This window comes from Elgaria multicarinata, chromosome 21, assembly GCF_023053635.1.
Source record: "Elgaria multicarinata webbii isolate HBS135686 ecotype San Diego chromosome 21, rElgMul1.1.pri, whole genome shotgun sequence".
NCBI classification, from domain to species: Eukaryota; Metazoa; Chordata; class Lepidosauria; order Squamata; family Anguidae; genus Elgaria; species Elgaria multicarinata.
Window position 1 is genome coordinate 4582233 of NC_086191.1, and position 27645 is coordinate 4609877.

A 27645-nucleotide genomic window follows, 5' to 3' on the forward strand; every position below is an offset into this window, starting at 1 on the left:
TCCGCAAACCCACACTGACCGGGCGAGGCTTCGGCGCCGAGAAGCCAGCAGCAGCAGTAACGGCTGATCAGGGATCATAAATAAATCTGCTGCCCCCCCGCCCGCCCCCTCCCTCCACGTCATCACGGCTTATTGAACTCCACCTATGAAAAGCGGGGCGTGGGGGCGTCCTCGCTGCCCGTGCTGGGAGCTCAGGGCACGGATATCTATCTACGGCTGTGGTCCCCGGGGCGGGTTGGCTAAGGCGGGCAGCCGGCTCCAGACGCGCCCCGGCTAGTTTTCGCCCCCCACGTTCTGCCGGGCTTTGATGAACGCCATCCCGTGGGTGCGGAAGTGAGTCTTGAGGTTGAGCTGGGTGTCGAAGCCTTTGCCGCAGACCGTGCAGGAGAGCTTCCCCTCGGCGGACGGCGGGGAGCCGTCCTCGGGCTCGCCCGGAGGGCTGGCGCCCGCCGCGTCGCCCGCCCCGCGCTTCTTCTTGTGGGTGATGAAGCGGTGGCGGTTCAAGGAGACCTGAGAGGTGAAGCAGAGGCCGCATTCGCGGCACTGGTGGGCGCTCTCGCCTGTCCTGTGCTGGGGGATGTGTTCCTGGAACTCGGCCGCCGTGGGGGCCACGTAGCCACACTTGCGGCAATGGTAGGGGGATTTCCGGTCGCCTTTCAGGGTCTTGGACGGGGGCGTGGTGCTGTCCGGCTCCTCGCTGCACGAATCCCCGTCGTCCGAGGAGAGCTTGTGTTTCCGGCCCGACGTCTGTGGGGGTGGGGAGGAGAGAGAGAGAGGAAGAGGTTTTTAAATGTTCGCAAACTCGGGTTGTATCCAGCGTGATGAAGCGATCCCCCCACCTCCTCACGCAGGACCAGCTTTGGCTTCCATGTGATAAGGGGACAGCAGCAAAATTCTAGTCCGCGGGGGGTGGGGGGGCGCGTGGGGAAAAAAACCCTGCAAGGTGTGCAGCCAAGGTTCAGAAACCAGAATGGCCTGGAAAGTTTCCAGGGCAAGAGAACCCGACCACGCACCCCGTGGCGGGTGTGAAAAAGCTACGGCCCAGCCTTCGCTCGACCTGCCACCTACTCGGCTCTCCCTCTGCTCCACCCATTCCACGGCGCTCCCTTCAGTTTAGAATAGGACGCGAGTGCTCTATTCTTTGCTCAGCACCCAAGGGCTGTTTCCCCGTTGGTTCTAGGAATCTGTCGCTGTTTATCACCAGTTCGGTGAACTGAAGCTTTCGGCACTGAACCGAAGAGGGTTCAAGGGCAAATCTACACGTCGTACTGAAGGCGCTTGTGTGCGCCTCCAGTGCGGCCTGAAAACGATTATGTAGATCCTGCCCTGGAAGAGGCGAAGGAAGAGGCAGCTGGGGAATCCGGCCGCGTCCTTCTCCCTGCCGGCCTCCTGCTGCCGGCGAAAGAGCCACCCGGGTCGGAGAGCTTCTTCCGCTCTCCGCCCCGCCGTCTTCCGCTGAGTGGCTCTTTCGCCGGCAGCAGGAGGCCGGCGGGGACAAGGACGCGGCCGGATTCCCCAGCCGCCTCTTCCAGGCAGAATCTACATAATCTACATAATTTTTGCAACTAAGATTGTAGTGCCTGAATTTGCTTTCCTTTCCCCCTTCCTCCTCCTCCTCCCTCCCAATCCCCTTTCCTTTTGTGTCATGTCTTTTAGATTGTAAGCCTGTGGGCAGGGACTGTCAAGAAATACTTTTGTAAGCCGCCGTGAGAGCCTTTTTTGGCTGAATGGCGGCATAAAAATGCTTAAATAAATAAAATAAAATAATCGTTTTCGGGCCGCACTGGAGGCGCAGGCAAGCGCCTTCAGTACGACGTGTAGATTTGCTCCTAGCCTTCGCTGACGCAGAGAGAGAGAGAGAGAGAAAAAGAAAGGACGATCCCTTTCTCACAACGCGCAAACCGAGGGTTACGCAAGGGTTGTTTAACCCTCAAATAACCCTTGGGGACCAGGTTCGCATGACACGGCAACGCCCCACCGCCGCCTGGCACGAGCCGCAGCTCAAGGGGGTGGCGAGTGTCGTGAAAACTGGGCCAGTGGCTGTATCCCTGTCCTTTCCTACCACCTCGCCCCCCCTTGAGTGTTCCGAAATACCAAAAAGCTTTCGAGTAACCCCCAAGCTCTACTGAATTAAGTGAAGGCAGGGGCTGTGCGGCCCAGGATACGTTCCGCCCTCTGCTCCGGAAGGCGCAAACGCTTGCAAGCTGAACGGGTTGGAAATCACAAATGGAGAAGGGGAGGGAACAAGGCGTGCCAGACCGACGGGGCTCTTACTGCAGCGTTCCAGGTCTCCCGGCCAGGGGAAGGGCCTCCCGCCCCCGCCCCCCCCTGTACCTGTGAGTTCCTGGAGCCCATGCGGGTGATGAGTACCTCCTGGCTCCTGGTCTCGTCGGTCACCTTGATGCCGTGACGCACCTGGATGTGTCTCTCAAGGATGAGGCGGCTGCTGAAGGTGCGCTTGCCTTCGGTACAGTACCTGGGGGAGCGGAAGCGATGAGAAGTCAGGAGAGGGTCTGATGGGACACTCGAGGGGACCGGGGGGGGGGGATCCTGGCTGGGGAGGGCAGAGCGCCGGGAGGTCTTCACAGGCAACGGCTGCGTTGCGCAGCAGGCACGGAAAAGAGGCCTGTGCTGAGGATGTAGCAAAGGGTCCAGACTGAACCTCCTCCTCCCATCACAAACTGGATGTGTAAGGAGGAGGCTGTCCATGGCTGATGGCTATGTGCTCCTTCCATTATCCCAGGCAGTAGGCCTAGGTGCACCAGTTGCTGGGGAACATGGGCGGGAGGGTGCTGTTGCACCGTCTCATAAAATCATATTCTAGAATAGTAGAGCTGGAAGGGGCCTCTAAAGCCATCGAGTCCAGTCCCCTGCTCAATGCAGGAATCCACCTTAAAGCAGTGGTCCCCAACCTTTTTGACACCAGGGACCGGTTTTGTGGAAGACAATTTTTCCACGGACCAGGGGTGGTGGTGGCGGTTGAGGGGATGGTTTTGGGAAGCCCCCGTCCCGTCCTCCCCCCACTCCAGCATCCTGGCTTCGCTTCCGCTGGGTGGGCACCCTGCCGAAGCGAAGCCAGGACGCTGGTGCGGGCGGGCAGCTTTGGAACGGCGCGTCCGGAAGTCGCTCTCCCAGAGCGGCTTCCAGCCGGGCGCACTGTTCCGAAGCCCCCAGCCCAGCGTCCTGGCTTCGGCTGGGCAGGCGAGATGGCGCCCAGGTACGCTGGGGTGGGTGTGGGTGAAAGCAGCTCACCTGCGCGGCCCAGTTCCTAACAGGCCATGGACTGGTACCGGACCGTGGCCCGGGGGGTTGTGGACCCCGAGGGGTTGGGGACCCCTGCCTTAAAGCATCCCTGACAGATGCCTGTCCAGCTGCCTCTTGAAGGCCTCTAGGGTGGGAGAGCCCTCCACCTCCCTAGGCCATTGATTCCATTGTCGTACTGCTCTAAGAGTCAGTGAGTTTTTCCTGATGTCCATCCGGAATCTGGCTTCCTGTCACTTGAGCCCATTAGTCTGTGCCCTGCTTTTCTGGTTCCCTGGTCGACAGCTGCTCGCCTGCCGTGTGAACAGAGTGCTGGACTAGATGGACCCTGGGTCTGATCCAGCATCAGGGCTCTTCTGAGGTTCAACAACAGCACTAAATCGATCGACTGGTGTGTGTATTGCACAGCCCACGATGTGTGTTTTGTAGAGCCTGAGGATGACCTCTCCACACTGGTATTCTCCACACGTCTTGGATAACAACGCCCACCAGCCCCGACGCCTGGTCATCCTGGCTAGAGGTGACGAGACTTCTCGGCCAACGTATCTGCAGGATGCGACACGAGGGGCCGCTGGAATACCGCCTCCGTTAGAATCCGAGCCATGCTCACGCCCTAATTCTGTGCCACCTGCGGCGTTTGTCCCAGAAAGGAACGCCCATTTATAAAGTTTGTGGGTTTGGTGGTTTTTTTTTTTAAAAAAAAGCAAGTTCCGAGTCCGGAAGGGTGCAAAAAATATGATTAAAAGCATCTGGGAACCGCTGGAGTAAGCTGGGAAGCGGTGTGTGTGTGGGGGGAGAAGAGACGGAGAAGGCTGAGCCGTAAGAGCTTCAGCTAAGAGCAGTAAGAGCACGGATGTCAACAGACCCAGATGGCAACAACAGCAACGTCATCAGCGTTACACACCCTTTGCTCTTACACACACAAGAGCGTCTGGCTTAGGCAATGGGGCCCGAGCCCGAGAGATGATGATGAGGAGGAGGAGGAGGAGGAGGAGGAGGATTATTACCTGCCTCTCCCTCTGGATCAAGATGAGGAACAACACTACGTAACATATAGGGTCTCCGCTGCCCACCTTTTTATCCCACCCCCACCTTAGGGTGCTTTATTATCAGTTTGTTTGACAAGCCAACTGTTCTGTGTGCAGAACCCCGCTTTTCTTTCAAAACAAGCTCCTTGCCCTGATGAACAGGGAAGAAACCTCCCCAAGGCTTTTCCCTCTGCGAAAAGCTTAAAATCGGGGCAGCCGAATCAAACACACGCAAGCCTGCGTGTCCCCGCCAAGGCCACTACTGCCAACCCCTCCATCGGGAGAGGAGAGGACGGAGCAGGGCCTTCCCACCAGCCGAAACAATCTCCTTCATTTCCTTTTTATTTTCTCCCTCTTCCCTCCCCATCGCCTTTTCCTTGTGTGCCGTGTCTTTTTTTAGAATGTAAGCCTGAGGGCAGGGATGGTCTTCTTTATTGATACATTGTAAGCCGCTCCGAGAGCCTTTTGGCTGGGGGGGGGGGGGGCGGGATAAAAATACTCTAAATAGATAAATAATAAATAAACCCTGCCCCCCCACAACGGTTGGTCCGTACCGGCAGGGGTAGACGCGCTTGATGCCTTCGTGGTTCACTCGGACGTGTCTCCGCAGGCTCGGAGCAGAGCAGAAGGAGCGCTCACACAGGTTGCATGGGAACTTCTTCACACACTGTTTGTTTGGGGGGGGAGACAGAAGCCACAGAGAAGCACACCAAAGTGAGTTCCCACCACCAACCTCAGCCCAGGCGCTCCCCTTCCTTGGGCTTGGCTCCTGCGTCCTGCGGGGACAAACCTCAGGGATGCAAGCCCAGAGTATGGCTCATATCTGACCTACATTCTCCTGGTCCGTGCCGCGCTTCTCCTTGTAGATGCGGCGGCTTTGGTCCAGGGCGACCCCATGGAAAGGCGGACGGGGCTCCTGGATCTTTAACAGTGGTATAGAGAAGGGGATTTCTGCGGCAGTGAAAGTCCCTCAGTTCAAGCTGCAGCAGCCTTGCCCTCTTTTGTACCTGGTCATGCTAGGCAGGGCTCCTGCAGCTTTAACTGTTGGGATGAAGAGGGAATTCCCCCAGGGGCTGCATGCATGCATGCATGCAAAGGACCCCTGCTGAAATTCCCTTTTCTATACCACTGTTAAAGATACCAGTCCTCCTTTCCATAGGGTCACCCTAGCTTTGTCACCTTTGCTTCTCTCTCTGTGTCATCTCCCTCCACCTATCTCAATTTGAGATACTCTGATGCTACGGATTCTTTGGACTTCAACTCCCATCAGCCCCTACCAGCAGGTGTAATGGCCAGGAATGCAGGGAATTGTAGTCTCAAACCCTGTGAGGGTGAACTGAAGAGAGGCTCCTTGGGGCAGGGAACCCATTTTTTTTTTCCAAAGGCTCTATCACTCCGCAAAATGCCATGTGTGCAGACGGTGCCACATCGACACGACACTAACAACCAGCGTCCTGGCTAAATAAATAAATAAATAAATAAATAAACTAACTAACTAAATAAATAAACCTGGCCCGGTAGGCAGCCATCTCCAACTCCCTCACCTGTTTAACCAATGGGGCTGCCAGGATCACCCCCCCCCCGCCTGCCAAGCCAAGGGGACCCTTCTCTCCCAGTGCCTGCCCCCCCCGTGCCCCCCCTCACCTTCCCGTGGATCTTCTTCATGTGCACGACGTACTCGTCCCGCTCGGGAAACCAGGAGTGGCAGATGCCGCAGGTCCGCGAGCGCCCGCCCGTCTCCGTCTTCCGCTGGAAGCGGCCCCGCTTGCTCTTGCGCAGCTCCGGGGAGCTGGGCGGATCCTCGTCTTCCGAAGAGGAGGACGACGACTCCGAGAGTTTGGCGGGGGCCGGCGGGGGGGGCTCTTCCTCGGCCGGCTCCTGCTTGGGAACGAGCGGGGCGGGCGGCGGCTTCTTGACGGGGTCCTCTTTGGCCTTCTGTGGCTGGTGGGTGTTCTGCCGCCGAGAGGAGAGAAAAGGTGGAGGTGGGGGGGGGGCTGGTGGAGAGGCCAGCCTCGGCTGGTCAGCAGCCCCTCCCGCCGCACAGCCTTGTCTTAGAATCATAAGACTAGTCGAGTTGGAAGGGGCCCACAAGGCCATCCAGTCCAACCCCCTGCTCAATGCAGGAATCCATCCTAAAGCATCCCTGGCAGATGGTTGTCCGGCCTTCCCCAATACCCTCCCGGGGTGTTGAACTGCAACTCCCATCATCCTCGGCCATGGTGGTTGTGGCGAGCCAGTGTGGTGTAGTGGTTAGAGTGCAGCTTGAGACTCGGGAGATCCAGGTTCTAGTCCCCACTCAACCGTGACACTCAGTTGGTGATTTGGGGCCTGTCATAGAATCATGGAATCGCAGAGCTGGAAGGGGCCTACAAGGCCATCGAGTCCAACCCCCTGCTCAATGCAGGAATCCACCCTAAAGCATCCCTGACAGGTGGTTGTCCAGCTGCCTCTTGAAGGCCTCTAGTGTGGGAGAGCCCACAACCTCCCTAGGGAACTGGTTCCATTGTCGTACTGCTCTAACAGTCAGGAGGTTTTTCCTGATGTCCAGCCGGAATCTGGCTTCCTTTAAATTGAGCCTGTTATTCCGTGTCCTGCACTCTGGGATGATTGAGAAGAGATCCCGGCCCTCCTCTGTGTGACAACCTTTAAGGGCTTGAAGAGGGCTATCCTGTCTCCCCTCCGTCTTCTCTTATCCAGGCTAAACATGGCCAGTGCTTTCCGTCTCTCCTCCTAGGGCTTTGTTTCCAGACCTTTAGTTAAAGCTCTTAGTCACGAAGGGAACTCAGAGCGGAGCGCGGAGAGGCTGAGAAGAGGGGAAATGGTCGCTGTGACGCGAGGGCTGTTTGAAAAGAGCCTGAACGACACCGATACGGCTCTGAAAAGCCCCCCTCGCCGCCATCACAGCAGGAAACGCACATCTCCATCCATGCTCAGCTCTCCCGTTGGGCTTGCAAAGCGGCCAGCCAGTTTGCCCAAAAGGGCTCTGACTCTGCCGCATTTTATCCTGCCTGCTTTCACTCATCATGGGATAGGGACACGATTCCGACGGCTGGGAATCTTATTTAACGTCTCTCCCGAGTTCTGAGATTTCGCAACAGTGAGGACTAGTAACTGCTTTTTATTATTACTAAAAAAAAATAATGAAAAAATGAAAGCTATGATTCTTAGGAACTCAGATTCTGCAGCCATTAGTCAAAAGGATTAGAAAAGTTCCCAAAGAATAAAAACTATGATCCTAAAAGAAAAACTGAATCCTGTTCACATCCTAGGATATTTCTGTGCTCCTGTAGGATGGCAACAGACAGACCTAGAAATGCTAGTTCCTAGCGGTCTGAAATGCGTCCTTTTCCCAAATGGCTTATGGGCTCACGCAATCCATCTCCTGTCCCTTATTCTGCTGCCGGCGGTGTTTTAAAGTTTTCAAAGTTGGGTTTAAAGTTTTAATTGGGGCCCTGTCTGAGCTGAAAGGCGACTCATGCATTTATAAATAAATAAAAATAAAATTTCCAGGGGAATAGCAAGTGACGCCTCCTGTCAGTATCCAGCCCAGCTGAAGTCACAGGAAACAGGGGGGCGCAGATTCACTGGTTCCCGCCTCTGGACTTCGCCGTGCTTTTGCCGTAAAGTCTCACCTTGAGATGCTCGAGCATCGTCCGCTTCTGAGCGAAGAGAAGAGGGCAATCCGGGCACTTGAAAACGCTCACCCTCTGATTGAGGAGATGCTGGTCGAAGTGAGAGGAGAGCAGGGGCTTGTGGGTGAAGACGGTGTCACACATTGCACATTTGTAGATCATCCTGGAAGAAGACGGACGAAGAGCAGTGTTAACAAACAGCTCTTCAAGCCACAAGCCAAACAAAAACAATTCCGTCGAAAAATAAGAAAAATTAAACATCTCTCAATATAAAACGCTCACGCAACGTGCGGCGTGGAGGTTCTGAGCTATGACATGCTGAAGGTCCCGAGCTATGAGAAGAACTTTGTACACTGGGGGTTCCAAACTACGAGAAGAACTTTGTGTGGTTAAGCAACAGGATATATAAACATAATTAGGAGCGGGGTTGGGGGGAGAAGCCTAGAGAGGAGGCCGGGCGAATCACCAGTGTCCACAGAGGCCTTCGGGTTGGCAAGCCGGGGTGGGGTGGGGGGAATGGCTGCAAGGAGAGTCCAATGGAATCCTGCCCAGCTTTTCCGGGCACTTGTGGAAAAGCATGATACTGAGCAATAAAGTACTAGCGTGCAGATGGTCTGCGTGAGTCAAGCTAGTGTTTAAATATTACAGTTACCTTCTCTTCTGCTGCTCCCAGACTGTGCAATGGCCTGCCGGAGGAGACTCATCAGCTTGACAATCTTTTAGCATTCAAGAAAGCTATCAAGACTGATCTCTTCCGGCAGGCCTATCCAGTGGAATTTTAGGAGGCTTTTAGTATGCTTTTAACAGTGTATACTATGTTTTTAATCAGTATTTTATGTATTTTATGCTTGCTGTTGTTCGCCGCCTCGATCCAATCGGAGAGGCAGGTAAGAAATAAATTATTATTATTATTATTATTATTATTATTATTATTATTATTATTATTATTATTATTATTATTAAAATGTCTAGGCCAAAAGAAACATTTTACCTTGAGTCCAAAAAGAAAATAAAGTCAGTGCCAATCGTATCTCCTTTGGGAGGGAGTTCCAAAGTTGGGGTGCCACCATAGAAAAGGCCCTGTCCTTTAGAAACGCAAGAGCATATGCCTCCCACGGATGGTACTAGAGAAGGGCCTCCTCTGAAGATCTCCATGCACAGGCAGGATAGTGTCATTTAATTCTGCCTTGTGCACAGAAGTCCTTTTGCCTGTCCTAGATCTCCTGCCCGTAAGTTTCATGGCAGCGAGCTCCAGTATCGTGGGAAACATCTCCGCTCCCTCCATGGATGGACAACCCTCTGTCAGGGATGCTTTAGGGTGGATTCCTGCATTGAGCAGGGGGTTGGACTCGATGGCCTTGTCGGCCCCTTCCAACTCTGCTATTCTATGATTCATGCCAGGCAGGATTCTACAGTTCGGCTTTCATGCCCCTTCCTCTGGTTCCAATCGGTTTTTGTCAAACAGACAGGATAAACGTACTGGCAAAGGTGAGGAGGACCTCTTACTTACTTGGACTGCTGGTTGCTGAAGCCCGGATGCTGGGTGTAAATGTGGCCGTGGGCGCTGGGCGCCGACTTGAACGCCATGGGGCAGATGGGGCACTTGTGGAAAACCTCGCAGTGGGACGTCTGAATGTGGGACTTGATGGAGTTCACGCCGCCGAAGACGACCGAACAGCTCGGGCACCTGAGGATGAGAGCGGGGAGGTCAAGGGGGTGCCCCAAAGTTTGGGGTTGCCCTGAAGGGCTGCCAAACAGCTATCAGACCCCACATAGTCTCACGAGAATGGAATCCGTGCTCCCTTTTCTTACGAGCCAGCTGGGTGCTCCCCGTCCTCTTCGGCTCAGCACCTGGGCCGAATGCAGGAGACGGAATAATGGGCTCAAGTTAAAGGAAGCCAGATTCCAGCTGGACATCAGGAAAAACTTCCTGACTGTTAGAGCAGTATGACAATGGAATCAGTTACCTAGGGAGGTTGTGGGCTCTCCCACACTAGAGGCCTTCAAGAGGCAGCTGGACAACCATCTGTCAGGGATGCTTTAGGGTGGATTCCTGCCTTGAGCAGGGGGTTGGACTAAATGGCCTTATAGGACCCTTCCAACTCTACTATTCAATGATTCTATGATTCCTTTTCTCATAAAACAAGCTGGGAGATAAGGGAAAGGCACCATCCTAGCAGAACTGCACATGACGATCCCTTTCTATGAGCTGTTCCTGCAAAAGGAAGGAACGTTGGCCGGTGGGGCGGGGGTGAGCAAGGGGAGGGAAAAGCAGCCCCTTCCTGACAGGTTCTAAACAGAAATGACGCTCTGCCTTCCTCCCACCTCCACCACCGGCAAAAGAGGCGGAAAGAGTCATGCGCTGAACTGCTCTTTGTTTATTCCAAACACTACCCAAATGCAAAACACACCAGCCAGGATCCAAAACTGTATGTGGGAGATGAAACACCGTTTGCTTACGCTTCGGCTGCCAGACCAGAGGCCCAGGGGTGGGCAATTGGTGGACCTCCAGGTGTTTTGGCCCACAACTCCCATAGGGTGGATTTGATTTAAATCAACATGCTCAGTTGTCTGAGGGGTTTGGAAACAAAGCCCTATGAAGAGAGACTGAAAGAACTGGGAATATTTAAGCTGGAGAAGAGAAGATGGAGGGGAGACATGAGAGCACTCTTCAAATACTTGAAAGGTTGTCACACAGAGGAGGGCCAGGATCTCTTCTCGATCCTCCCAGAGTGCAGGACACGGAATAACGGCCTCAAGTTACAGGAAGCCAGATTCCGGCTGGACATCAGGAAAAACTTCCTGACTGTTAGAGCAGCACGACAATGGAACTAGTTACCTAGGGAGGTTGTGGGCTCTCCCACACTAGAGTCATTCAAGAGGCAGCTGGACAACCATCTGTCAGGGATGCTTTAAGGGGGATTCCTGCACTGAGCAGGGGGTTGGACTTGATGGCCTTGTAGGCCCCTTCCAACTATAGTATTCCATGATTCTCTGATTTAAATCATGATTTAAATTACAATTTAAATCACTACTCAGAAAGACTCGATTTAATCATGTGCCTTACCCCCCCCCCCAAAGTGCACTTCCTCGCTATAAGCTTAATACATATTTTACACAACTCAGAATTACTCAAGACTCATTCTTGCTGGTATAATCTTAATATTTACAACCAGATGAAGCTTTCATTTTTAGAGTAACAACTTTTCAGATTAGTTTTACAGTTATATCAAAAAATACTGATTTGGTTATACTATTAGAAACGCATCATAGATTAGATAATTATGAAATTGTTGCGAGGTGAACTATCTCCAGTTTAATAGATCATTCATATTTGGACAACTTTTCTGCTGTACTTTATTGGAAGGAGAAAAATAATCATTACCTGAATGGATTAATGGAATTCTTTTACCCCAAAATTTAAACATTGCAAGAATATACAGCCTCATGCTACATAATTAAAAACTAATCCTTATTTCATGTTGAATAACCTTTGACTATAATGTATCTTAAATAGATTTTTCCTCATAAAGCATTTTATTTAAAAAATCAGATTTAAATTTTAAAAAATCCAATTTAAATTTTAAAAATCCGATTTCCTTGATTTTTTTAAAAAAAATCATTGGTTTTTATCCACCCTGATTATAATAGAGACGTATGACGTGTGTAAAAATGCGTCTGCTCATGCTACGTAATTAAAAACGAATCCTTATTTCATGATGAATAACCTTTGGACTATAATGTAGCTTGAATAGAGAATGATTTTTAGATGGATTTTTCTATCTAAAATGATCCCAGTTTGAATACGCCCCAGCCTCTAGGGACCAGTGGGTTCACGCGCTCAACTTGGTCCCGGGTTCGAATGCCCGCTTCCTCCATCAAGGCATTAAAATGGGATGAACTGCGATCTGGGCTAAACGACGCAAGAGCGGACAACTTTTCACTCACACACACACACACACACCCTACCTGTAGCCTATCCTCCGGGAGAAATGGAGACACGCCTCCTTCAGGTGGGCCTCGAAGTTAGCCCAGAGGAAGTTGCCCCCACACTCTGGGCAGACATGAGGCGGGCGGTTCTTGTGCATGCGCTGGTGGGCGCCGAAGCTGCAGCGGTTGGGCATGATCATGGGGCAGACGCTGCACACCTTTCGGGGAGCAAAGGAAAAGCACAGACACACACACGCGCACAGGGTTAATTCCTGGTGTGGATGAGGTAGGGAGCAGGACTCCCAGAGTGCAGGACACGGAATAACGGGCTCAAGTTACAGGAAGCCCGATTCCGGCTGGACATCAGGAAAAACTTCCTGACTGTTAGAGCGGTACGACAAGGGAACCAGTGACCTAGGGAGGTTGTGGGCTCTCCCACACAAGAGGCAGCTGGACAACCATCTGTCAGGGACGCTTTAGGGTGGATTCCTGCATTGAGCAGGGGGTTGGACTGGATGGCCTTGTAGGCCCCTTCCAACTCTGCTATTCTTTGATTCATCCTGCTGCTGCCTGAGGGAATCGTGCCCCGTCCTGGTCTTAACCAGCGGTTTGCTAACACGAGGCAGTTCCGCTTCCCCGGATCAGCGCTATTTAGTCACCACACCAATTTATCTACTGCTTTCTAGTGAACTCTAGAAGCGTTGAACGGGATCAATAAGAGCACAATAAATTATCACTGGAGATTCTAGCCGCCTCCCGCCACCCTCCCCGGACCTGGGTCCTTTTCCTAGGTCCAAGGAGTTCTGGAAGGAAAAGAGCATTCTAACGTGAGATCCCCACAGCCTCCACCTCCCTGCCTGCGTTTTGACGTGACGCGGTCCTCAAGGAGGTCTGTCCCACCCGGCATTTCTGAACCCGTGCCCCGGGCGCTTTGCTCTCTTTTACCACCCGGACAACTTCCGGAGCGTTTACCGTGGAGGTGGAGGCCTGCTGGAAGTGAGCGGCGAGTCCGGCTTTATCTTTGCACTGTTCCTTGCACTCCAGACACTGGCAGGAGTTGGTAGTCGTCTGCTCGGCCGTAGCGCCGCTCAAGGGCAGGACGGGCAGGTCCTGAGACGCTGCCCCGGCGCCGGCGGTGGCGGCCACGGCCTCCTGGGTCGTCCCGGCGGCGGCTTTGCCGGCGTTCAGGGAGGCCAAGGAGACCAAGGGCGTGATGTCGGGCTGGCCGATCATCTGATCCAGAGCGATGGGCCGCATGACCAGGTGGGAGCACTGCATGATCAGGCCCTTGTCCTTGTGCTCGCGGGCGTGCAAGAGGAGGCTGCACTTGTTGAAGAAGACCAAGCGCTTGGTGCAGTGGTTGCAGGTCACCTCGATGCGCATGCTCCGGCGGTCGTAGTGCCGGGCCAGGCTCTTCTCCAGGGCGAAGGCGTCGCCGCACTCCAGGCAGCGGTAGCCCAGCGGCGGCAGGGCCAGGCTGGAGTCGGCCGGGGGCGCCAGGTTGGGCTTGTAGGTCGGCAGCAGGTTCTTGCTGTTCAGGATCTTGTTGAAGGCCTCCACCAGGCTGGACTGGCTCCGGGAGATGACTGTGCCGGCGATGGCTTGGGAGGACTTCTGCGGCTGCATCACCACCACCGTGGTGCCGTTGACCTTCTGGTTGGCCGCTGCGGTGGGCGCCGTCTGGGCCGCTGCCGTGCCGCCGGTCCTGGCGTCGGCGGCCTTGGGCAGGGCCTGCGGCACCAAGCTAATGATGTTCTTGGCCACGGCTTTGCTGGGCAGCACCACGGCTTTCTGCTGGGCCACGCTGGCGGCCATGAGCATGGCGCTGCTGGCGTTCTGGATGGTGGACACCGGCAGCACCGTGCCCTTGATCTTGGTCCCGTCCCCCAGCTGCACGCTGACCACCTTGGGGCCCTCGACGACCTTCAAGGGGCTGGCGGCCACCGTCTTCGGGCTGGGGGACTCCGCGGCAGCCTCGTCTTTCTCCGTGACGGTGGGGAGCGGGACGTCCATGGCGGCGGCCTCTTGCGAGTCCTGCTCTGAAGGCAGCTTGACGGCGCCTGGCTCCGAATCGGAAGAGACCCTCGTGACTGTCCTGGTGATGCTTCCCGAAGAGGTCTTGATGGTCTTGATCCTCACCTTGAGAGGCCGCGAAGAATTAGACGAGGGAGAACCGGTGCTCTCATCTTCTTCTTCTTCTTCTTCTTCCTCCTCCTCCTCCTCTTTCTTCTCCCCCTCTTCCTCTCCGCTGGATGCACCCGGTGGGCACGGTATGGGCTTCTCAACGGGCTCTTCCTTCAGGCCCCCACTGCTGGGATGTTTTGGGGAGGCGGGAGGCCCGGGGCTCACTTTCGTCAGTGGGGGGCTTTTTAAGAGCTGATGGGGAGGGCTGGAAGGAGAGCGCTTGACATCGGGAGCGCTGCCGCTGCCTCTGTCGAGGTCTGCATCTGAAGCAGGCCTGGGAGCTGTGGGGGAATTGTCCGTGGAGTAGCAAACGGAAGCCAAGGGGCTGCTCCCCGGACAGGACACCTCGCAATCGGGTTCCTGCTTAATGACCGGAGGGGCAGGGGGTGAAGGAGGCGGCGGAGGAGGAGGGGTCAGGCCTGCTCTGCTCACTGGGCAAGCGTCAAACGGTTGCGGGAAAGCCGGAGGGAGCTTCCCCGCGCTCTCTCGCACCGGCTCGCGGCAGTCCAACGGAGGGACGGAAGAGAGCACAGGGGGTGGGGAGAGAGAAGGCACGGGGAGGTTCTTCTCTTTGGCCTTGCACTCGCGCGGCTGGTCGATAAGGTTGGCTTCACCGTCCTCGCGAGGGTCGGGGCTGAAGTGGGAGAAGAGGTCCAGGTTTTTGGCTCCCTTCTCTTTCGGCGCCCAGCAGTCCCCATTCGCAGGGGCCGTCACTTCGGGCGGGTGACCGGGGGAGGCGTGGGGGGCCTCGGGCGCCGCGAAACCGTTCTGCAGCAAGCGCGAGCCGAGGCCGTCTTTGGGGCGCCCGTCCGTGGGGTCCAGCTGCTCGGGACAGACCGTGTTCTTCACAATGACGCTGACCGTGGTGATGTCCGCATGGGGAAGGGCGTGGTCGGGGACCACCGTCTCAACGGGGATGGCCTTCATGTGAGGGTCCGCCTCTTCGTGGCCGGAGTGGATCGCCTCGTTCGTGTCGATGTCGGGAATGTCAAAAGCCGCTAGGAGGTCGTCAAAATCCGGGGTCTTCATGTCGCCCATGGCGGAGGTTTCAGAAGGTTCTAGAAGGCAAGGGGTGGGTGGGGAGAAAAGTGATTAAAGGGGAACATAAATTATCGGTCCTTCTACCTTTCTGCTTTGAATGGCGGTGCGCCGGGGATTGAGTGCAAAACACAAGTTTTACTACTGAGTTATGGCCCTTTCGAAGAATGAGGTATGCAAAGACAGTGGTTAAGGTGAAAGCACACAGACAAAACCACATGGTATCCAATATTAGTAGCCTCCAACCTTTCCAAACCAGGGAACCTCCTTTCATGCCAAAGTTTAACCTTCCTTATTTCCTTTTTATGCTTCTCCCCTCTTCTGTTTTTCCTCCTTTCTCCTCCCCCCTTTCGTTTTAAAAAAGGGATCTCACACATTTCTCTGGAAGGGAAAGGCATGCTACAAGTACAGTCAACTGGTGAAATGCTGGCGTGACCCACTCTTGACCCGGACACAGCCTACTTACAAGTCCTAACCCATCCATTTATTCAGGACCATTCAGGAGGCCGTACCTTGCCTCTGTACAGACACAACATACGCTTCATACCTAGGGCTCCACTGCGTCACACACCCATAGTTAAACTATGGAACTCACTGGCACATGATGTAGTGATGGCCAACAATTTGCAAGGATTAGAGAAATTTACGGAGGATAAAGTTTTCAATGGCTACTAGTCGCGGTGGCTACATATTACCCTCCGTACCAGTATGTCTCTTGGCACTAGTTGGAGTGGAACGTTCACACATACACATTGCCTCCAGAAATAAACAAAAGAAGTCGATAAATACATTCATTAAAAGGCCTGTTCTGGTTGGTGCTATAGTGGTCGAGATACTGAGGGAAATGTCTTCCAAGATAGGGGAAGGTGGTATTTTTATTTATTTTTGTTCATGAGATCCCTCGGATATTTTTTGCTGCATTTTGTCACAGCTGTTTCTGGCTAATTTGTTTTTGGGGGTTGGGGTGAGTTGGTTACTTAGAGATTGCTTCTTTGAAGAGGAAGAAAAACAGCTTTTCCTCTTTCCTTTCTGACCTACAAGAGAGATTTTCCTGCACAAAGGTTTTGCTTTTAAAGAACCAAGCCGAACGCAAAACAAAAAAACTGTCCTCAGGTGCATTTTCCTATCGCTCCAAAATGAAGCCACTGGACACGCGTTTGGAAAATGTTCCCTTTCTGGCGGCTTCCCCACATCTCAGACCCGGTCACAACAGAGGCCAAGAGGAATGGTTGCCTTGCCAATAATTGCGTGACGCAAATGGATTAGCGTCTGCAGGGAGGGAAGGGAGAAGAGGAGGAGGAGCAGCACTTGACAAAAGGCACCGGCTGAGTCTCCTGTTGTTCCAGGCTGAGAGCGCATGGCTTGTTTTCAAGCAGCTAGGCCGAAAGGCCCAGACCAGACCTAGATTAGCTAGGCCAAGAGGGATTGAGAGGCCCAGACCAGGCCTAGATTAGCTAGGCCAAGAGAGTCCGGGAGGCCCAGACCAGGCCTAGATTAGCTAGGCCAAGAGGGACCGGGAGGCCCAGACCAGGCCTAGATTAGCTAGGCCAAGAGAGTCCGGGAGGCCCAGACCAGGCCTAGATTAGCTAGGCCAAGAGAGTCCGGGAGGCCCAGACCAGGCCTAGATTAGCTAGGCTGAGAGACTGGGAAACCTAGGACAAGGCCCAGACCAGGCCTAGATTAGCTAGGCTGAGAGACTGGGAAACCTAGGACAAGGCCCAGACCAGGCCTAGATTAGCTAGGCCAAGAGTGACCAGGAGGCCCTAGGACAAGGCCTAGATTAGCAAGCCATTTCAGGTTTTCAAACAGCCCTTAACGCCAGGCGGACTGAAGGGAATCTTTTTCTGGCGCAGAAAAGGGGGGAAAACTTTGCCACCCCCCTTTCTAGCTATACTGCTACGGCCATTAGAAAGAAGGGCAGGGAAAAAGAGGGCTGCCCCACTCTCCACAGCCATCTAAACCCTTTTGGTTTTTCCATCCTGACTAAACTGTTTTAAAGCAAGTGTTTTGGCGCACAAAAGTGGTGGTGCCCATGCCATGGACCTTGTAGAACGACAGCTTGTTCTCTTTAGCAGTTAAAAAGGCACAGCAACCCTGCCAGGAAGGCCGGGGGGGGGGGGGGGGGGAGAGAGAAGGAAAGGTGGCATTTTTAGCTGACTCCACAGGAAGTAAAAAAAATAAATTAATTAAAAATGTTCACATGCAACATGATCCGGAATTCACACAAACACAAGCGATGAGAACAACACGTGCCTCAAGGAATAAAGTAACATGTCCTTCACCCACATTCAACTTTTTCAACTTATTTACACAACTCGCTACCTCAGCCAAGCGTGGGTTGTTGCTGAACCGTGGGTTATCGCGCTGTCTGAACGCAGCACGTTTTCAGCTGGGTGGGTTATCGTGTTGCCTGAACGCAGCGCGTTTTCAGCTGGGTTGCTTGTTAACCATGCCCTGTGGGGCTTGTTAACTACCCTGAACAAACCCCACAATGTGAATGTGGGTTTTCAAGCTGGCTTGTTCGAGAAAAATAAACCACCCTGCATGGTTAAACAAGCTGCCTTGTGGAAAACGTGCAGACAATACAACTCACCCTTGAGAGGTTTATATCTCAGATGAGATACTCATGGGGTGGGGTGGGTCTTTCCCACCTAAGTACCCAACTCTGTGTGTGTATGTGTCGCTCTGCTTCGCTGATCCACCTGGAAGTGGCTGACACACCTAAGTGTCTTATGGTGCCACTTTTAAATGGCTATTTTAAAAAGGGACAACTATTAGTTGCACTAGCTAAACGGAGCTGTCCCGTTTAGGGGCAGCATACCTGAGAAGACCAGATGCTGGAGACGAATCGGGTCCTACCTTCCCACCACCTTGCTGGTCAAAGTTCCTAGGGGCACCTGACTGGCTGCTGCTGGAAACAGGATACTGGGGTGGATGCTTAATGGTTCTTTGTTCTGATCCAGCAGGGCATTCCTTACGTGTTTATGGGGGGTTGGACTTGATGGCCTTGTAGGCCCCTTCCAACTCTGCTATTCTATGATTCTATGTCTCGTTTCTAGGACACAGTCGGGTTTCACCAGCCAATCCCATCCTCCACCCGAATATACACAAGATTACGCATTAAAAGTTAGAAGCAGGAAGGGAGAAGGCCCACGGATGTGCGAAGGCTGCAGAGTTTATGGGGCAAAGGCGAGAAAAGGGGGGCATTTGGGGGTCCCGGCACCTCGAAACGCCAAAGGAGCACCTGGAAAGAGGGGCGGAGAGGTGTGTGCACGTCTTTCCAGCCAAGTTGCACGAGAGGAAACTGCTCAAAGCAACACTAACCTGAAGACGGAAGCGGCTTGGGAGAAGGCGGCGTAGGAGCCGGGAGAGCAAAGGCCAGGGCGGGTGTGGAAGAAAAGGGATGCGGCGTCCGGGAGAAGAAAAGAGAAGGCGGAGATGGGCGGCCGGGGGCGTGCAGATGGCCTCGCGTTTCCGCCAGGCAGGCGTTCCTGTTGCTGCGGAACGACCAGGGCCCACGGCAGCCGCCTGGTTCGGCTTCCCGGCGTGAGCTCACGAGGTCAGGGCTCGACGGGGACAGCTGCAAAGGGAGGGGTGGGGAAAGGGGGGGGGTAGAAGGATGGAGGAAAACAAGCACCCAAGTCCCGCGGGGCCAAGCCCAAGAGCAGGAGACGGGCCTCGCTTGGCCGCGGCTCTCCTCCACTCCACCCGCCCGCCCGGTCGGTTGTGCCAGCCCCGTGGGATAATTGGCAGGTAGCGCATGTGCCATCTGGCAACGCTGCAGGCCCAGAAATCTGGCACGGCCCTGCTGAGCCGTCTTGTGTGTGTGTGTGTGTGTGTGTGTAGGCCTCACAGGTTCAAACAATTCGCTGGGGTGGCTTGGAACGCCAAGCCCCCCTTTCAAGACTCTGGTTAGCAACTAGTTCCGTGGGTGGGGCGGGCAGGGGACCTGGGGGGTGGGCAGCAGGCCAAGCCCCCCCCCGCACCCCTTAAAAGACACCAATGACGTCCCATTGCTGCATCCACTGCCTCTCTATGCCCAGTTTTTGCCTCCACAAAGGGGTGTGCAACAGCCACATGCTTGGAGGAGCTGGGCAGGGATTTGGCCCAGGGATGTCCGGTTGCAGACCTCAAGACACCTTGGCCTGCTTTCTCCTGCGTTGCCCCCAAATGGCGCAAGGCCGAGCGTTACGAATGGTAGAAAGGCTGCGAAGCTCTTCTAAAACGTGTAGCTTTACCATTTTTTTTAACGCTCTTGCTTTTATTGCAGCCTTCCTCAACCTGGAGCACCCCAGGTTGAGGAAGGCTGGTTTAGAGGGTTCGTTTCCAAGTGTTGCCCACCGCCTTGATGGGTTCTTAGCCGATAAATGTAAGTCGGTCTGGACCAGGACGGACCAGACCGACGGAAAGGCAGGTCTGAGAGTTATCCAAGTGATCAAGATGAAAGGAGCTGTGGCGGGCGCCCCGGGAAAGATTAAACAAAGGCACCCCTGTTTAGTGGCCTAGCTGAGTCACCGCAGCCACGAACTCACTGCCACAAGCCCCCGAGGGGAACCACTAAGCTACCTTGCAAAGCTGGTGTGATACTAATGGAGATTGCATTCACGAAGCCCTCTGAACTCACCGCACCATGCTAGGACAGCTGCGCACCCTCGCCCCAGACCTAAAAAGTTAGTGGGAGAACTGGCCAGGGCAGGCTTTAGCAGTAAAGCGCTGGACTAGGAGCACAGAGTAGCTTAGGATAATCCAGACGGCACACAAGTCCCCCAACTTTGAAGGGGTGCGAGAGGTCATTGGTCCATCCCAACCAAGGATCAAATCCTTCGCTCAACGGCAAGGCAGGACTGACGGCTCTAACTAGGTAGATCAGTCAAATAAGGCTGAATTTAATTGATTTATGGGGGCCTGCTGAGCTAATTTTAGACCTAGAGGCCTAAGTTCAGGGCACACCGGTGGAAACTAGTTTTGTTTCGGTGTGTTACTGTAAGAGGAAAGGGAAAAAAAATCATTGTTGTGACCGTCTTTCCTTTTAACAACGGCCGATATATAAACCTCTCACACGAAGAGTTTGAAAACCTTTGTGATCTGCGTTGGGAACAAAATTAGCTCCAAGCCCTCGCGCTACGATTTTGTTATTGTGAACTGTTAACACATTTCTTGAAATGCAACAAGAATATTTTTAATACAATGGTTGGACGCTTTCATTCCCACCTCCTGACAGTTCCTTCAACATTTGCGAACGGCTCCTCAGTTACGGCTGTGGAACTATACACATATGTCTTTAAACCGGATTGTTATAATTTAGCAGATCAAAAAAAGGGGGTGATTAGATTAGCCTTTCTTTTTTCAACAACCCCAAATGGGCAAAATCCAGTCTGAGTTGACACTCTAGCCAATTCTTTCCACTGCTTTGGAGGACTAAATCCTAGAAAACTTCCTGCAGTTGTTCACAATGACCTTCCACACTGGTTCCAAACACACACGCTTTCTGGATCCTTGCAGCCCAGTACTAAACAAGATCAGATTAACAGGAAGAAGCACAAATCCTCTTGTTCCAGCAGCGACAAAACAGGGAAGCGGAAGTGATTTAAGGGATGGAAAAAAGAGTAATCTGGGGAAGTCCAGAGCAAGTGGCTTCATTTCCCCAACGCTGCCAGCTTCTTGGCAGAACTGGGCATTTGGTTTTGAAGGGATTTCTAAATCGACCAGGAAACCCAACATCTAAAAACACAAAAGGAAAGTCAAGGGGTGGGAAAGACCTTTTTCCAACCTATCAATTCTGGTAGCTGAACTATTTCCCCTTGAAAGATTTACTGTTTAAAGGAAGGCATTGTTAGGTTAAACGTGTGACACACACCTCCAAAAAAAGAAGCAAGAAGCAGGAAATCATCCCTTGTCATTCCAAATTCTTTCTTTTTGGGGGGAGAGGAGGAATGGAAGGAGAGAGAGAGAGAGAGAGAGAGAGAGAGAGAGAGAGAGAGAGAAGGAAACCATAGAATACAAAGAATGTGACAGAAGGGCACTTTCTAGCAGGCAAGGGGAGGCATGTTCTGGACGGGGTGGTAGAGGCATGTTCTGGACGGGGTGGTAGAGGCATGTTCTGGACGGTGTGGTAGAGGCATGTTCTGGACGGGGTGGTAGAGGCATGTTCTGGACGGGGTGGTAGAGGCATCATGCCCCCTACAGCCCACCTGCTGGCAGCAGCTGCACCACAGAGAATGCAACCCAACCATTTCAGGAGTACTTGCACACACGTATATCGGACTGTGAGGGCGAGCATGGGTCCACACAGGCGCGCTTCTCTTACGCCACCTGTTAAACCATCCTGCAGTTGACACAAGTCGAGGGAGGGAGGCCAGACATCCCCCACGCCCCACTGAAATAGGTTGCGAAGGCTCAAGCCGCTAAAAAAACAAAACACGCCAATGTCCCTGCACAGTCGAAAATAAGGTTTGCAAATTCCATAGGATCAGGGGCCTGCCACTTTTTTTTGCTCAGGGAACTTAAGCAAACACACACACACACACACGCACGCAGACGTGCAGCAGTGGGGATGGATTCATGTCATTATTAAACCGCAGTCACCACCCTCTGCAAGGCAGAAATGGACAAGCCTTCCATTCCCCCAATTTTTATGCTCCTTCAGCTCCATGAAGCAAGATGCAACACGCTTGGGAAGGGTGGGAATTTCATTTCATGGGCAAACAGCAACGCCGCCGCAGTCTGGAGCAATGGCCCGGCTACGGATCAACGAACCTACCCTCGCCTGCTGCGAGGGCCAAGTCAGATATCAACGGAGCCACTTTGGAGAGTCGCCGAACGTGGGGACGACCCGAGAGAGCCGCAAAATGTGCAACGGACTCACTGCTGTCTTCTCTCCTGGCATCTGGGGGGGTGGCAGGGTGGGGGTGGCTTGAAGACAGCCCCCCCCCACGTGCACACGCACCAATGCAGCGCAACGGCATTTCGCAATCTCGGGAAATCCACTCCTGTCCCAGGAGCTGAGCTGGTTTGGGGAGGGGCCACGGACCAGTGGCGGAGATGTTTTGCGCGCTGAAGGTCTCAGATTCAAATCCCGACAGCATCTCCAAGTAGGGCTGGAAGGAGGCCCTGCTTGAAACACCCCCACCCCCACCCCAAGAGCTGCAGCTGGGCAAGAATTGAGCTAGAAAGCAGGGACAGCTTCCCAGGCACTCCGTCGTGGGAGGAAGCTGCTACCTCCTGTCTCGGATCAGGTCTTCCGTCAAATCTAGAGTTCCTTTCCTCCATCCCTCTCCTTGCATTTGGCTTTGTCCTTCCGTCCTCAACTTTTACCAAAAGGCACGCTAACTACACGCAACTGCTCCTGCCTGTGTTGCTCCCTTGTTACTCTCCCTCCCTCACGGCTTTTGCGTCTCACCACCACAGACAAAATTTAGACTGGAAGCCGCTTGGGACAAAGAGCTGTAAAGCAATGCATGTTTTATTTTATTTTCAGCTCTGGCTAGGGCCTGCCACCTTCTTTGCAGAGGCTCTAGCGGCCTTCCCCAACCTGCGTCCCTCTAGATGGGTTTATTTCATTATTCCATTTATATCCTGCCTTTTTTCCTCTTGCAAGGAACTTGAAGCACCTTACAGAGTCCTCCTCTTGTCCATCTATGTTGGACTGCAACTCCCAGCGTCCCCCAATCAGCCAAGGGAGTTGCAGTCCAACCCATCTGGAGGGCACCAGGTGAGGGAAGGCTGAACTATATCCTTGCTTCGTCAGTGCCTCTGAGCATGTGCAAATTCCTCCTCCTCCCTCTGCCCTGGTCAGACCCCACACCTGAAGGGACAGCGTGGACACAGTAAATTTACAAGCAACTTTAAGAACATCAGAAGAGCCCGGCTGGATCAGACCACGGGTCCATCTAGTCCAGCACAGTGGCCAACCAGCTGCTGACCAGGGACCAGCGAAGCAGGACATGAGTGTAACAGCACCCTCCTACCCATGTTCCCCAGCAACTGGTAAACACAGGCTTACTCCCTCAGATACTGGACCATCAGAGCTATTAGCCATGGATCGCCTTGTCCTCCAGGAATTTATTCAACCCTCTTTTCAAGCCATCCAAATTGGTGGCCATCACTCTGTATTGTGGCAGTGAATTCCATAACTCTGCACTGTGTAAAGAAGTCCTTCCTTAGAGTTCAGACACCTCTCGACGGAATTCAGCCTTGCCTTGCAATGCAGAGGATTCAAAATCCCGGCCCAAATGGGTCAGGCTAACCGTCTTCTCCGCTGCCTGCCACCTCAACAGTTTAATATTTCAGATTAAAGCCCAACTGCAGCTGCCTGTCCCAGCCGAGCCAAAGTCTGGCAAGCGATTAAATTCCAGTGTGTTTAACAGAATTAAGCCTTCACCATCTGCTAACTTTAAGTAAAACACCAAGCGACTAAGCAAAAAAAAGAGAAGAAAAGAAACGAGGGGGCAGGAGCTACATTGTGGCAAAAAAGTGATAATATATATAATATATAAAAGAGTTGCCAGGCATATGCTGGGGCTGTTTTTAAAAACACACAAGATGGTCTAGATGTCAACAGTGGAGGAAGAGAGGTGTGGGATGGGGGCTTATAAAACCTACAGTCTGACTACTGTCTGGTCTCAGGGCCAACACACCAAATGCTTCCATGTCTGTGCATCAAGGTCTCGAAGCACTTTCGGCAGGACCACATGGTAAAGCCTTCCCTGGACTGTACCAATTCAAGGCATGGGCGGCGGTGGTGATGGGAAACCACATTTTAAAAAACAAATCCCTGGGACTAGAAAGCTAGCATCTCAGGGAAACACCTTATAGTTCCCTGACCTGTTATTTTTCTATGTTTAGGGCAGCTGTTGGGTTTGTGCCCACTCCTCCCAGCTTTCTTCATAGTAAAGGACCTGGGTGAAACAGCCACTAACCCTGAATCACGCCACTCCCCTCAGACAACTTGGTTCCACAGGAAATCTGGCCAAATCTTGGCCCAAAGACCAAGAAAACCCCAGCATGGAATCTCCCCATGTCTCACTTAGGAACTGTGTCTCTCTGAATAGAACCGCTCCTTACACTTCTGCTTTGAGCTTCAGGAAAGAGACATTAAGAGGGGGAGGAAAAGACAAATAATAAATACCTGGTAAGTCTCTCAAGACGTTCAGGGGTGCCCTGCATGAGGAAAGTTCCAAAACTCAGAAAGCTTTTCTATCTAACGAAAGGCCTTGGGATGCTTCCATTTGCAATAGGGTGGGAAATGACAATTTAAGAAAAAATTCCTAGTGGTTGTTTTCCCAGTTATTCAGGTGTTCTATTTTGACTCTAGGATGGTGAGTGGAAATACCTGCCGCAGAGTTGATGTCTTTTTGTCAAGACTGCCAACTCAACTCTTCCTCCAGGGTTTGGAGAGGGGGTGCAGCACAACTTTACGTTGCCACACACCTCGCCCCATCCCAAATATAGGAACTCGCCAATCCTCACTAAAGGCTTTGTCTGTGGAAGTGGGGAAGAAAGGACGGAAGCCTCATTCTCCCAGAAACTTTGGGGGAGCGAGAATCTGACACAGAATGGAGGCCCTCAAAATGCAAGTGTTAATTACACTCCCACCCCAATTGAGAGCTCAATTTCCAAGCACACTTTTTTTCAGGGGGTGGGGGGCGGCTTTTATTCCTCCAAGATCTTGAGCTCCAGTGAAGACAAAGGTACATGTTAGTTACATCCCTGCCAAATACAGAAGCTCCACATTTCGACTCAAACTTTGTTTGTGGTGGGATGGCAATGACTCACAACACACACAACTCTAAAAGGCTCTTTTGAGCCACTGAGGACCAATACAAATATGAATTCTCATCTACCACCTGCAGAAACGCTTAATACCCATGCAGGGTTTGTGAGTGAGTGAGTGAGAGAGAGGGAGGGGGGAAGAATGGAGTTTCCGCCCCACCTTATTTCTAATAAGATTTCCCCTCTCTCCCAATCCTCCTCCATTTTCATCCTCCCAATCTTGTTCTTTTTTGCAGAGAGGCAGCAGGTTCTTGTACCGAACTCCCTCACTTGCAAAACAACAACTTCTAAACACCTGCAACACAGAAACGGAGAATTCTCAAACCCACAAATGGCTTGTGCAGGCTTGTTTGCATCTGCCAAATATTTGTGGGGGAAAGGACTGTGCCTCAACTGTAGGCCCACAAAACTGTTAAATGTCCCCCCCTGCCCCCCCCCATACAGAAACTCCACATCCCATACAAAAATTTAGGAGGAGAAAGAAGAAACAAGGAGTTTCTGCCCCCTTCTTTTGTTTCTTCCAAGTTTTAACAGGAGAACATCAGAGGAGCCCTGCTGGATCAGACTAAGGGTCCATCTAGTCTGGCATTTTGTTCTCACAGCGGCCAACCAGCTGCCCATGGGGAAACCCACACGCAGGATGAGTGCCACAGCACCCTCCTGCCCATGTTCCCCAGCAGCCCATGTTCCTTCCAAACAAGATCCTACAGATATGAATTGCCCCATCACAAAACACCCCTCACCCCATATTTGTCTGAGCCATTAAATTCAGGAAATCCAAAACGCCCAAAGTCACTCAAGAGGGCCTTTTTTTGGAGTGGGCAGAAGTCATTTTTCTGGGCTTGTGGGGTAGGAGGAAGGGGAAAAAAGGCAGCCGGGAATCCCTCCATTATCCCCCCCCTTTCTTCAATCAGGATTTATTCCCAGTTTGGGGGAAAGGAAGTTCCTTCCACACAACATCCTGCAAATATGAAAACGCCCCAAACAAGAAAAAAAGAAAAAAGGCTGTCCTCCCTGCAAAAAATGTTTATTGGTTATCTACACACACAAACCGTATGCGAGTTTGAAAATCCCACGCTTGCGTTCTGGAGGTTTTTTAATTTTAAGATGTTCCATCTCAATTCTCAAATGCATTTGGGATGTGATCAGGGAGGGTGGGTGGAGGGGGGGAGCTTCACATAGTAATTCACAAACACAATCTAGAAGCTCCCATTTGTATTACAGTTTTTTTGGGAGAGGGGAGCAGGAAAGCGGGATTGGGGGGGGGAATGAAAAGAGGAACCAAGGAGTTTCTCCATCCATCCTTTTTCATTCTCCCAGGATTATTGTTATGTAGGAGAAATCCTGTTCCTTCAAGTCCAGACCCTTAAAAATATGAACAGCCCCATTTAAATACCCCCCCCCACAATATATAAGGCACCAATACTTACATATGCACACATATATATAGGTGTGAGTGTGCCTCAAGGGGGCAGGTGGGAATTAATACAAAAACCCAAAGGATAAGATTCACTCATGCTGCATTTCTTTTTAATGTCTGTGCTTGGGGGGCAGTGAGGAAAAGGGGGGGGGAAGGGAAGACTTAATTTCCCCCCAGGATTTTTTTTTGGGGGGGAGGGGGAGGAAGGAGGGGCTTGAAAGAGAGAAATTGAGGAATTTGGGAGTTTCTCCTCCCCCCCTTTTAATTCTTCCAGGATTGCTGTTGGGGGGGGAGGAAGGAGGATTTATTTAAAAAGGGACACACGAATCGCACACCCCTGATTAATAATAATAATAATAATAATAATAATAATAATTAATAATAATAATAATAATAATTTTCTGGGAGGGGGAGGCGAAAAGGAACCAAGTTTATCCCCCTCAAGAGCTTTATTTATATATAAAGCATTGATGGGAAAGGGTCAATCGACCCCCCCTCTTTTTGACAATATTTTATTTATTTCAGATTATTTATGTGGAGATTATAAATAGATATGTGGGGGGGGGAGGGAGGGAGAGAGGATTCTGCACCAGGGCCTCCCCCTCCCCACAGGCCCCTTTACTGCCCCCCCAGGCGACCCCCCCTCAGGCCCGTCTCCCATTTTGAGGGGGGGTCTCGGTCTCTCTCTCTCCCCCCCCCATGAAGCGAGGCCTCGTGGGCGGGCCCTGTGGAGGCCCCACCCCCTTAAAGGAGAAGGCGCTCGGGCCTACCTGCGCGGCTCCGGTTCCTTTGAGCGCCCCGGCGGCGTGGCGAGAGGGGGCGTCGCCGTGGTCTGAGGGGGTCCGGCGGCTCCACAACCCCCAAGGCCCCTCTCCTGACTGCAGAGCGGCCTCCGCCTCCTCGGCCGCTTCCTGCTTATCACCCCCCCTCCTGCCTTCGGATTGGCGCGGGCGCCTGCCACTCCGAGGATTGCCTCCTGACTCCGCCACGCCCCATTGGGCGGACGGGACGTCGATCACCAGCGGGGCCCGGCTCCCTCGCTCGCCGTTGGGCCGAGGCCGCTGTCGCTCAGGGTGGATGTCCCTCCCTCGCCTGCCTCGCTCCTCATTCGGGGCGGGGGATGGAGGGGGCAGAGCCGTTCCAGTCGTCGCCTAATTCTACTGGCTGTGCCAAGTGCCGCTCAATAGTTCGGCCCGCCTCATCCGCTGTCCATTTCTTCGTTCTGATCAGCTGGGGGAGCCTCCCACCGGCCGATTCCCATTGGCTAATATCGGTATCATTCCCCGAGCTCTCCTTCTGACTCTTGCCTCTAGCGGCTGTCACTCTTCGTGTTGCCAAATAGCGTGTTTCAATTGGCGGAAAGCACCAGGAAGGCGGGACT

General features: G+C 52.9%; 1 protein-coding gene across 2 annotated transcripts; it reads right to left on the minus strand.

Moving 5' to 3' along the window:
* Positions 1-2: 2 nt before the first annotated feature.
* Positions 3-27160, minus strand: ZNF687 (zinc finger protein 687). 2 transcript variants are annotated; one of them, XM_063145713.1, is made up of 9 exons: positions 27035-27160; positions 12824-15093; positions 11891-12069; positions 9432-9608; positions 7922-8084; positions 5934-6242; positions 4844-4956; positions 2371-2476; positions 3-747 (listed from the first exon to the last, which is right to left on the minus strand). In XM_063145713.1, exons 2-9 carry the CDS (start codon positions 15071-15073, stop codon positions 274-276), a joined length of 3771 nt encoding a protein of 1256 aa, XP_063001783.1. In that variant the 5' UTR covers positions 15074-15093; positions 27035-27160; the 3' UTR covers positions 3-273. The 2 variants fall into 2 exon arrangements, with proteins under 2 accessions (XP_063001783.1, XP_063001781.1); XM_063145711.1 differs by having other exon boundaries at positions 2335-2476.
* Between the last annotated feature and the right edge of the window lie 485 nt (positions 27161-27645).

Bases quoted from the DNA above. Each gene is read 5' to 3' on its own strand.
- ZNF687 (XM_063145711.1), bottom strand. From the start codon at position 15,073: ATGGGCGACATGAAGACCCCGGATTTTGACGACCTCCTAGCGGCTTTT. The intron at 12,070-12,823 runs GTAAACGCTCCG...GCTCCCCGAAAG, and splicing joins AGCAGGCCTCCACCTCCACG to GTGTGCAGCGTCTGCCCCAT. The intron at 6,243-7,921 runs GTGAGACTTTAC...TCTCGGCGGCAG, and splicing joins CGATGCTCGAGCATCTCAAG to AACACCCACCAGCCACAGAA.